This window comes from Microtus oregoni, unplaced genomic scaffold (genome assembly GCF_018167655.1).
Source record: "Microtus oregoni isolate MIOR12 unplaced genomic scaffold, Mior012 000014F_ref0000157, whole genome shotgun sequence".
Classification (NCBI taxonomy): domain Eukaryota; kingdom Metazoa; phylum Chordata; class Mammalia; order Rodentia; family Cricetidae; genus Microtus; species Microtus oregoni.
The window spans coordinates 19,884,620-19,897,168 of record NW_024543073.1 but is presented as its reverse complement, the minus strand read 5'-3'; the positions used below and the strand labels follow the sequence as shown (position 1 = coordinate 19,897,168).

General features: G+C 43.0%; 1 protein-coding gene across 1 annotated transcript in view; it reads right to left on the bottom strand.

Moving 5' to 3' along the window:
* Iqgap2 (IQ motif containing GTPase activating protein 2) overlaps positions 1–12,549 on the bottom strand; it is a 283,844-nt gene that overhangs the window by 218,800 nt on the left and 52,495 nt on the right. The window contains exon 2 of the mRNA XM_041663248.1: positions 11,639–11,738. Within this exon, the coding sequence (XP_041519182.1) occupies positions 11,639–11,738 (100 nt within the window). The remainder of the gene's footprint in view (positions 1–11,638; positions 11,739–12,549) is intronic.

The window sequence follows — 12,549 nt, the reverse complement described above, 5'->3', positions numbered from 1 at the left end:
GGATGGTTTCCGCCTCTAACTTAACTCCAGGAGAAAAGCTGACCCACGCCTCTTCTACATACACTCATGTGGCCTTCTTAGTCCCTCTCAAAAGCTACCAACTCCTACCCAAGTGCCTCTGTAACCCCCGATCTGTACAAATATACAACTGTCATTTTCAATTGTTTAAGCTTGCTCTGCCTACTTAATAGACTTAGCTTTCCCTGCATAATAGCACTTCAACCCACCTCAGAGGCTGTTGGTCCCCAAATCCTTTGACCCACAGGACTGAAGCACAGACATCATTGTCTTCCCCAGCATTCTCCTAGAGCACACTGCCTGCATTCAGGACTGACTGACTGACTAGTAACTGTCGATCCCAATCTGAACTTCTGCACTTTCCTTTCTTGCCACTGTAATTGTGTTCCTTCCAGGTCTACTTCTGCCTGGGGGTTTTCAGAGGGTGGATGGCCTTGGCAGCACCCGTGGGCCTAGCTGGGAGATTTCCTCCTTCCCTCTCACCTCCACATCGGCTCCACCACACCTTGGACTTTATCACTACCTGGAAATACTCCACCTTTGCATTACAGGCTTCCAAATCTCGGGCTACAGCCTCTGTTTACTGGTCTCCACTTTCTTGTTCTTAGCGATCCTGCCCTTCATCCTCATCACCTTGTCCCCCTCTTACCCATTCTGGCTTCACTCGCCTCTGTAGCCAGATAGCTGCCTAATTTCAGTGATGTTTACATTAACACCGTGGAGTTTTGGTGTACTAGGACTTTGTCAGAGTTATCATATTGATCCTGAGGCCTAGCTACCTCATTCATTTCCCCTTACATTGTTAAGGAAAGTTACACGAACCTGGTGATTGGCTTTGCAAAGAAAACTTAAAACTCAGTAGTCTCCTCAGAGCTGCTCTAACTTTCTGTCCATCCTGATTGAAGCCCTTCTGCTTCTTATTCCATCACCTTCCCATCCCGTCAGTGTGCCTTCAATGCCCTGCCTCTCTCCTGCCATCCCAAAGTAAGGAGGAATTCTCTATTCTTTGGGTCAAAGTCAGGTAGAAAATCTGGAAGCAACAAGGTGCTTCTGTGTTCACTCTCAAAAGCACAATCCTCAAACTTCAGGTGGCATCAAAATTCACCTGAGAAATTTATTAAAATATAGCCTCCTAGCTGGGCAACATTGGTGCACGCCAGCACTCTGGAGGCAGAGGCAGGTGGATCTCTGTGAGTTTGAGGCCAGCCTGGTCTACAGAGTGGGTTTCAGGCTAGCCAGGGCTACACAGAGAAACCCTGTTTCGAAAAACCAAAAAACAAAACCAAACAAAAGTTGGTAGGTAGGTAGGCAGGCAGGCAGACAGACAGATGGATAGACAGACAGATTCCATGGATCCACTCCTGAAAACTACATTTATACCATCTGCTATAATATACCATCAAACTCTAAGCATCCATGTAACCTTAATGCAGGATGTAACTGATTTAGGGATCACCTCCTGTGGTGGTTTGAAAAAAAAAATGACCCCAAATGGGAGGGGCACTAATGGGAGGTGTGGCCTTGTTGAAGTAGGTGTGGACTTTTTAGAGGAAGTGTGTCATTATGAGGGTGGGCTTTGAAGAATCCTATGCTCAAGATACTGCCAAGTGTCTCAGACCACTTCCTGTTGCCTATGAAAGATATAAACTCTCAGCTACCTCTCCAGCACTATGTCTGTCTACAGGCTGTCATGTCCCACCATGATGATAATGGGCTGAATCTCTGAACTGTAAGCTACCCAATTAGATGTTTCCTTTCTAAGTTGTGGTCATGGTGTCTCTTCACAGCAATAGAAACCCTAAGATACTGCCATAAATTTCTTTTCACAAATGATGTAGCTGCCTTACCATATGCCAGGGAAAACTCCAAAGGCAGCCAAAAGAATGTATTACAAATTATATGACAGGAAAAAAAATTAAGGGATATTTAAACCAATCCAGGCAAGACTCAATGGGAGAGAGTTTGAAATAACTAGAGATATTAATTTTTAGACTCCTGTTCTAACACCTAAATGGATTTAAGTCTGTCAGCAAAAAAAGACAAATGACAAAGACATAATACACACAGCTAACTCCCCATACTAGGAATTCAGCATCAAACTAAGAACTTAAATCGAATTAATCAAATAAATGCAATATCCCTTTTCACCGTTGAGCTGTTTAACTAATATTTTCCTGTTAATATGATGTAGAGAGACTAACAGAGCAAAAGTGCATGGTCAAACAGCCAGAAGACATTTTCCTCAGCCTAAACCTACCACTGAAGCAACCGTGGGATCTTATGAACTCCCCTGAGTCTAGGTGCTCTGCATGAGGAATGGAGATCTGGCACCATCTGAGGAACACAGTACTCATACTGAGAACACAAGCAAAGGCCACTTGACATCTTGCAGCCCTTCTGAGATAGAAGGCATGAGGCCTGGCCCCTTAATAGTCAGTCCTCCCCCAGCAGCTCCCCTTGGAGCCTGCGCTGTGAATGAAGACATTGTCTTATGAGTTTTAAGCATCGCAGCATGAGGCAGCATCTGGTTCACACAGGAAGGAAGAGGCTGCAGCGGTGTTTGCTATTCATACCTTTTGATGTCGCAACAAAAAGCCAAGCACACTGTGAAGCCAGTCACAATAGAGGCAGAACCAAGATGACTGATGGGCTGAGTGAGAAAACCAGACCTAACCAAGAATAGCCATGAATGAAGACTCTCTTGAATGAGGAGGGGACAGTCTGCAGCACAGAAAACTGAAAAATGCCTGTAAACAGGTTGTAGAAACTAAGAGATGGGGAGGAGGAGAAAGAAGCCACATATGAGGTAAAACCCTCCACAGTGAACGGATGCCGACTGTACTTACTAGTCAGAACAAAACTGAACCAAGAGTAAGTAGTGGCACATGCTTGTAATCCCAACACTCAGGACACTAAAAATGTCTTCAGGATACTGAGGCATAAAGATCACAAAGTCAAGGCCAGCATGGGCTATGATAGAGAGAGAAACAAATAACAGAAGCAACAGAAAAAGGGAGGGATGAAGGGAACGGGAGAGAGAGACAGGGAGAGAGAGAACCCTAAATGGGCAATGATGCTAATCTCTGAATTTAAGAAGTAAGAAACCTTCAAGTATTATAGGATGTTTTGATCATACTCTGACTCTCCTGAGACTGCCATTAAGTTTGAATCAGAGGGCGGAGCAAGCAACTAACTGACCAAAATTAGTCAGAGAGGTTTTGGAGGACCAGAGAGAGAGAGAGAGAGAGACAGAGGGGGGGGGAGGGGAAGGGGAGGGGGAGAGGGAGAGAGGGAGAGAGAGAGAGAGAGAGACAGAGAGAGAGGGGGGGGGGAAGTAGTAAGGTGGGGCTTAGAAAGACTTTTGGCCCTTTGGGATTAAGTAAGGAGAGCGAGGAGGTCACTGGTCATTTCTCTGCCACTTCTCTAAACATTCAGGTTCTTACCACATATCAACTCTCAAGTTCTTCTTGATAAAGAATAATTAGATAAATGCTTTTATCAAGAGCTGGAAAGAACCCATGAAGAATAAAATCCCAGACCAATATGAACTTACATCACCAAGTAGTAGGAGTCAGGTATGCTCATGAATATCTGGAATCTCAGTACTTTAGGGACTAAAGCGGGAGGATACCAAGTTACAAGTCAGCGGGGACTATATTGCAAACTTAAGGTCAGCGTTGGTAAAACAGCAATATCATGACTCCAAGAAAATAAATAAAATAAAAAGGAAGGAAGGAAAGAAGGAAGGAAGAGAGAAGGAAAGAAAAAGAGCAGCAATATTTTATGTTTTAATATATACAGTTAACATCAGATAGACCTGGTTATAACACCTTTCCGTGGCTTGTTGACTGTAACATTGAACAAATACTAAAGTCTTTCCAGGACTTGGTGTCTTCATCTATAAACTGAGGCTTGCCCATCTCCCCAGGATGGCAGGGAGACTTGAGGCCATGTGGGGTGACTGCTCAGAGTATGGTGTCTTGTGAATAAGAGTCAGTCATGTGACCCCTTGTTTGTAAAAAACATTAGAGACCATGGAAAGTTTCAAGCCCCTCCCAGGCCTCCAACTTTGAAGAGCCAAAGAAACAAATACAAACCCTAGAGTCAAATATCAGTTGTTTAACTTGTCCATGGCTTGAGATGATTAGCATGAACATACAAACAGCCGTAGCTAGAACACACAACATGTGGACTAAAACCAAAAAAACCCTTCCGAAGAAGTCTCCCATGGCCAGGCTTAGCAGGTAGAGATCACAAAGCAAAGTCCCCTGAGTCACAAATCTGTCAAGCATGCAATTTCCCAATGTCCTCTACTGCCCACACTCAGTCCTCTCAAATCCCATGGCTTCTTCCTTTACATCCTTAATTGCTACTCCTTCCTTCAACTGCAACTCCATAGTACCTCCCGCTAGTCACCACCCAGCTGGACCTCAGCATCAACGCCTCTACTTCTGCCCTAAGTACCGCAGGCTGATAGCAGGGCGGGCCAGCATCCTGCCTCCTTTCGTCCCATGAAGATGCCCTCTAAGACCACGTCTCACTCTTTTCCAAGTTTCTCAACTGAGTCCTATCTTCTAAAAGACTATTCATATTACTAGGATGTACCTAGCTCTAGTGTGCCAGGAAGGGTAGAACCCTGCTACATGGGGCTGCCAAAGCAAACGGGTTGGAAAACAGCCCTCCAACAGGTCAGTGATCCTGGCAGCAGGCCCTCCTGCCACCTGGCAGCCAGCCCTGAGAGGGACCCTTGCTGCGGACTGACCACCCTTCCTATTCCACCTGCTGCTACACAGAGTAACCCCATGTTCTATTCCTTTCCCTCATCACATCTGAGGTAACAGCTGGAGGGAAAAAGTAGGGGAGAGAAGCAGCTGCTATTGAAACAAGAAAGCCGTTTATGGGCTGCAAATACAACTAAGAAATTCCTTAAAATAATATATAGAGCAACAAGTCTCTCAATAAACTGTATGCCAAGGTATCACCCTCCAAATCCTGAAGTTTTATTAGCTGTGCTTACGAAGGCATCCAAGGTTACGGTGTCCTTAAGAATAAGGGCAAAGAGGCCCACGCATGAAGGGGGAATTCAGTGGAGTCTGTGAATTCAGTAGAGCCTATTGCCCAGGCGTGACTTTTTCTTTGTAAGTAAATTACTCATTGCATGCCAAAACCACACTTGTGGCTTTTACTTGCTTAGACATTTAAAGTGTGTCTCTTTGAGTGTGTGATTCTATATTCTCTAGCCCACTGCTAGATCAGGTTAGCACTTAAGACTTGATTTAATCAACAAAGTGCCCTTTCGGCTTCTGAATTGTAAACAGGACACAAAAGCACTCACACTCAAGTGTTGTTTTGTTTCCAGGGCACATTTAAAAACAAAAGCCCACCCCAGGCTTAGGCATACAGGGAACAACTTGGCCACACCTAGCTCTATAAAGACAATATTTCTAAACAAGGCCTTCACCAAGAGAAGACTCCCCCGCCCCCAATATTTAAACTCAGAGCAGAAAAAGAGTAAGCATCGCAAAATTTGTGTGTGCATTTTCTTCTTCCTTAAAAAAGAAATAAGATACCACAGAGACCTTCCTTAACACAATAGTGGCTCCATTCATAACTGAGCGCTCAACTGTAATGTCCAAATTCCCTGTCCATTTCTTGCCAAGACTTCTTCTCCTGTCCTCTGACCTTCATAACGGCCCCAGTTGGATTTCCTTCTGCAGCCTGGAGTTCTCCCAAACTGAACCCTCAGTCTCAAGTTTTTTATAGTTGTCCCCAACAAAGGATTGATTTTCTTAAAATGCACTCATTTTCATGACTCAAAATATATTTTACATAAATGAGTAAGGAGCGCTCAGCAGCACTAATTCTTTAAATAAAGGGAGTGACTTTTCCAAACAGTGGGATTTCTGGCATCGGCAAGGACCTTCCACAGCCCATAGGAGCAGCACAGGCTGCCCAGTTCTGTGTCAGCAAAATGTGACCCACAAAGCCGGTAAAGAAGCAGGGGATCTGAAAAGAAAACTTAGAAGTCTATTTAGTCTTAAGTTATAAGACATAAGGGTGAACTAGCTCGGGGCTGGGAGTGTGGCTCAGTGGGAAAGAGCATCTGTAGCGTGGAAGACAGGTCTTGGGCTCTCACTCCTACAACGAAAACAACAAAAACTCTCAAAATTTTAAAAAATGAACCAAGGCAGTGATGATCTTAGTATCACAACCATGAGACCAAGACATCAACCAACTCCTGGCTGGATGTCTGTCAGTAACAAAAGGATCCACCCTTTCAGTCTCCAGCTAAATGGATCAGTTCTGTGATCGGTAGCGAAGAAGAGCACCTGGCGGGGATGTAGCTTTCCGGGTGCCCCCACCCCACCAGGTTTCCTTGGATTCACAGCCCTGTTCATTTCCCTCACTCTGAACATGGCCTTGGTTCTCATCAGTAAGATACACCAGAAAGGATCTGAAAATAGGTTATAGACTACCCTGCTTTCCTTCTTGCGCTCTTACACACTCACTGAGGCAGAAGATGCTTGCTAGCTGCACCCCAGTGCCTGGCGACTGAGAGAAGGAAAGGCTCCAACCACCAGCACATAGGAACCTGGGTCCTTGGCTCAACGTGAGGAACTGAGTCCTGTCAAAAGCACTAAACCAGCTTGAAGCAGATGTGCCCCACTGGAAACCATGAGATGACTGCAGCCTGTGAGAAACCCATTCCATCGTACCTGGATGGAATGTATCTGCTAAAGACCAGCTCATCTGCTTTATGAGCTGCACTGAGGACCCTCAAAAGAGCTCCAATCACTTTTTTAAAAAGATAACTGTCATACCAGATAGTTCAAAGTCTATAATTAAATGTTTTTTTAAAATTGTGCCACTATCACCATGGTCAATTTTAAAACATTTTTATCATCCTTAACGGAAATCCCAGGGCCATCATCAGTCATTCACAACCCCCCCACCCTGACCCAAGGCCTTACCAATAGCCTTCCCCTCCACAGATTTGTCTATTCTAATATCTTTGGTGCTCATAAATATTGTTACATGAATCTGTGCATCCCATTTTATAGCTGCATTTTATTGCACTGCACAGACATGCTATATTTTGTTTATTCATTAATTCACTGTGGATGGATTTGGGCTAATATTTTTCTTTTTACTAATATAAATAATGGTCTGGATATACATTTTTGTGTAGACATAGGTTTCTCAGTGCTCAACAATGAAACTCTATGCTTAAAAATTTAAAGACCTGCCAGATATTTCTAACGTAGCAGCACCATTTAACAATCCAACCACCAATCCACAAGGTGCCAAATTCTGCACATCTTTGGGGACATTTGTTATAAATTGTCACTTGTGCTCCAGCTGGTAATAAGAGTGGACGCTCACTGTTTCCATTTGTAGGTCCCTAGCAACCAGTGTGGAAGATCTTACCACGCCTCTACTGGTCATTTGTTTATCTGCTTCAGAGAAGTCTATTCCCAACTTTTGTCCATTTAAAACCTAGTGGGCTTTGCTTGTATGTTTGTTGGTTTTGAGCCAGGGTCTTATTGTGTAGCCCTGGCTGGCCTGGAACTCTCTATGTATACCAGAATGGCTTTGAACTCACAGATCATCAGCTTGCTCTGACTCCCAAAAGAAAGGATTAAAGATGTGTGCTACCATGTCCAGTTTGTCCATTTTAAAATGAGGATCTTAACTTTTTACACTGTAAGTCCTTAATCAGATATACTGTCTTTGTACTTCCTTTTTAATTTTATTTTACATACATGTTTTGGCTACATGTTATGCCTGTGTACCATGTACATGCCTGGTGCCCACCAAGGCCAGAAGAAGGGATTGGATTCCCCCACCGCCCCGGAACTGGAGTTACAGGTGGTTGTTGTTATCCACTAGGTCAGGGCTGCAAACAGAACCCGGATTCTCTACAAGAGCATCTCTCCATGACCTGTGCTTTCTTTATAAAACCCTCTGATTAAAAACAACAACAAAACAGCAGCTTGAACTTAGCCAGGCATTCATTAGTCTATAAACCATTTTAGAAAGTCTTGTGTACATGTAGGTACGCATATGTGTGCTTTTCTATGAATGTGGGATTTCAGCAGGTACAGAGGTCAGAGGGTAACCTGTGGGTTGGTCCTCACCTTCTCCTTTGGGACAGGGTTTTGTGTTGTTTACCACTGAGCATGCCAGGCAAACTGGTCTGTGAGCTTCCAGGACTCTTTTAGCTCAGCATCCCATCTCACTCCTGGAGTGGACCATATCCAGCTTCGGTTTCCTGGGATCTGACCTCAGGTGGTCTTGTATGTATGGCAAGAGATACTGAGCTCCCCAGCTCTGAAAACTTTATATTCTTATAGTCTATTATTTCAAAGACATTCTTCCTAAAGAAGTTTTCCTCAAAGTATCCGGGATTATTTTTATGATAAAAAGAGAAAAAAATCACTAATGAATTGTAGTAATACTACAGAGGAGAACAAGTTCTGAAGGTTCATTTCTGCCACTGTACCACACTGAAAAGAGAGCCATGTTTACGCAACTGCCTGGCCTGGATCAGCATTCACAGAATACTTTCCTCTTTCTCAGTGATTAAAAAAAATAAATCAGGAAGAAACTAGAACAGGTAGTAGTGTCTTTACCATGCAATTTACAGAGCAAAAGGGACTTCCCCATTGGGTTAGATAACCTGCCCATCATCACACAAGCTGGGATCAGGAAATCAGGTCTACCAACTCTGGGTCATGCTTCTCTCCCATATCACACTCTTTCCCACTTATGTATAAAATGAAGCACACACCTAGGGTATGGAACATATGTCAGCAAAGAAAAGGAAAGTCCTCTCACCAATTCTCAGATGTGTCACAGGGAGCACATCACATTTGGGCGCCTGTTGCAGGAGGCTGCTTGTTCATTATCAGCCTCCCAGACTCCAGAGATAATCACACAAAACTATATTATTTAAAAGACTGCTTGGCCCATTAGTTCTAACTTTTTATTGGCTAACTCTTACATCTTAATTTAATCCATCTCTAGTAATCTGTGCATCGCCACGTGGCTGTGGCTTAATGGGTAAAGTTCTGGGGTCTATCTCCGGTGGGGCTACATGGCTTCTCTTTGACTCTGTCTCCTTTCTCCCAGCATTCAGCTTAGTTTTTCCCGCCTACCTATTTCTGCCCTATCAACAGGCCAAGGCAGTTTTCTTTATTAATTAACCAATCATATTCACAGCATAAAGAGGGGACTCCCACATCACCTCCCCTTTTCTGTTTAAATAAAAAGGAAGGTTTTGACTTTAACATGGTAAATTTACATATAACAAAGCAGGTACCAAGCAAGAATTACAGTTACAATATTTATATCTACTTTATCTTTTATCATAACTAAGGAAAACTATAACTATCAATTCTTCAACTCCATCAAAGACTCCAGAAGGATACAATATTTCCTAAGTAAACAGGAACTGCATTATAAGCAACTTCCAAAACTCTAAAAACTGACAGAGACATCTCGCTGCCTGGACAGTCACCCAAAGTTCTTCTGTAACATTGCAGGCAGCCATCTTCAGCCTACAGGCTTATAGTATCTAGCAGACTTTTCCATGAAGCAGGAAATTTCAAAGACAGTTCAGCCTATATTGGAAGTTTGCCAGTCAACTTTCTTCTGTGTCCTGCAGAATGTCTGGCAGACTCTTTCATGAAGCAGGAACTCCAAAGGACCATCTCACCTTTAGGCAAGTTTAGCAGTCCCCTCTCTGTAGTTCCTGCATGTTCAATCCATCAGGCATTCCAAGCAAGAGCAGTTTCTTGCTCAAATGGCTAACCAACTCCATAAGGAGCCTCTTCAATGCCCATCTTCCTTTTGAAGTAGATTGATGCTGCTAGGAGCAGATGTGTCTCACTGTCATGAAAAGTTCTAATCTCTTAAAACTTTTAAATGCCATATTCTGAAGGTCTCTGAAAGATTTGAAGAATACCTATCTAACTGAAATATATCTCTATATATTTAGAAAACCTAACTAACATGACTATAAGCTTGACTATTATAGATGATTATCTATTAACCTATATTTCTTAATTATACATTACACTTTTAAATGAGCTGCACAAACACAGTACCATAATCAAGAGAAATATACATATAACAAAACCAACCTTAAATTTGTATTAATAAACCAAGATCCATACCAATGCAAAGTATCCATCTCTATAGCGGGCGCCTAAGAATCTCTTCATTTATCTTATTTCTTAAGCAAGAATTTGACTAAGAGCGTGAGTCCAACAATCTTTTTTTTTTTTTTTTTTTGAGACAGGGATTCTCTGTGGTTTTGGAGACTGTCCTGGAACTAGCTCTTGTAGACCAGGCTGGTCTTGAACTCACAGAGATCCGCCTGCCTCTGCCTCCCAAGTGCTAGGATTAAAGGCGCGTGCCACCACCGCCTGGCGAGTCCAAAAATCTTACACTGGCAAGGACTCTTAGTGTCTTTTGGCCTAAATGCAGACTTTACAAGCATGTTAAGTTTCCTAAAAGTTGATTATTAGAGCATAAAGTTGCATGGCATTGTTAAAAGATGAAACAATACTGAGAACCCCCAGCAAAGCAATGCTAATGCCAAATTCAACCATGGATTAGTATTTTATAAAATACCGAGTAAAATCCTTTTATTTCTCGCTCTAGAGACAACTACTTATCAGTGACCCGTGATAATTACCATCCATGACCACTGAGTATTTATTGGCGGTTAGGTAAGAGAACACCTAGTTCACCTGTCTCACAAAGCAGAATATCAGATGCTAACAGGTAGCACTGGCTCACCAAAGGACAGAGTCCTAAGGAGGCATTTGCACTTTGGACTCTCTATCTTCACTTTCTCTGAGGAGAACCCAGCCAGCATTTACTTAATCCAAAGAGTCTAAAAGAGTTGATGTGATTTTATAGAGACCATAGCCAAATGACCACACACCCACAAGTTAAGTTATTGCTGTCATAAACCTGCTTCATCGTTTAGTGACCCATGGACCTCAGTCACATAGGCTATTGTTTTACTGAACATTTATCTTCATGGGCAGGAGGTCACAAAAAGATCACCCAAGGACACTCTTGGGGAAAAGAAATTAGGTTTAAGTTATTTCTGTTGCCCTGTATCCAAGCCAGTGAGATGTAGAGTCTGAAATAATCTAATTAGTTGTTTTGTAGTTTCCTGGGAGGCTCTAAGAAAAGGAAAAGGAAGGTCTGCCTCCCTGGCCCCTTGACAGTGACCTCTCTCAATTCTCCATGACCAAAAATGGTATCTCACATCCTGCTACCAAAGACTGCAGCTGAATTATTACCTGCATATGCGCAGATGAGTGTCGTGCCCATCCATCCAGCTGTGACCAAGGGCTGACTGAATGAACCAAGTCAGTTCTGCCATGCTGGTCTGGCACTGGCGTGACAGGGTGTCCAAATCTAAATTATGGGTGACGGGTAAGAGTGTCTCCCTGGCCATCCACGATCCTGACAATTCTTTGGAATTGTTGGCCCATTCAGGAAACTTCTGGTTTCTGGTTTCCTGAATCTTACCCCAATCTTACCACAAGGCTAAGCTCCAAGAAGAGGGATACACAGACAGACTGAACCTGGATCCTACCTCTTGGCTTCCTCCAGGTGGCACAGGTACTCATAGGCGATGTTCTGCCTCCGCCTCTCATCCATCTCCTCCGCAGACAGTCTTTCATCATCCACAATCGCTAGAAATACAGGAGAAGAATGTGTCACTTGAAAATGTTTTATTCACCTTAATAGTACAGTAAACTAGACATCTACTTGGTGGTCTTGTTCATAAACATTCCTTACTGAGTGCACAAGTTTGTTCCACTTCATTTGGAAGGGCAAACCCTAGCTTAAGTCATGTTTTATGTCTTGTCCAAGAGTTGTGATAGACTTATTTCCGTAGATACCATACCAAAAATGGGTTTCATTATGACACATATGTCATTGCATGTTACAGATACCCATCCTCACTTCCCATTCCTCCTTTTCCAGCTGGTCCACTTCCTTCCCACTTTTGCTTTCACCACACACACATACACACACACACACACACACACACACACACAAATAAATAAATAAATTTAATTAAGTTAAACAAAAACAGTGAACCCACCAAGGGGCTCGAGAGATGGCTCAATGGTTTACAGCGTTTGCTGGTCTTACAGAAAACTACTTGGTACCCAGCACGACAGGTAGCTCTGAAGTACCTGTATTCCACTTATAAGAGATCCAACACCCTCTTCTGGCCTCCTTAAATACTCTTACATACATGGTGCACAAACACATACTCAAATACACACATGCACATAAAAATATATACATTTTTAAAATAAATCCCTTTGCCTTTGCATTTTATAGTAATGATTTTACTTTCTCTTTTAAAGATTTTTTTAAATTTTTTATTGAGAAAAAAAAAAGTTTCCGCCTCCTCCCAGCCTCCCATTTCCCTCCCACTCCTCTCCCCCTCCCCCCACTCCTCTCCCCCTCCCTCTCCAGTCCAAAGAGCAG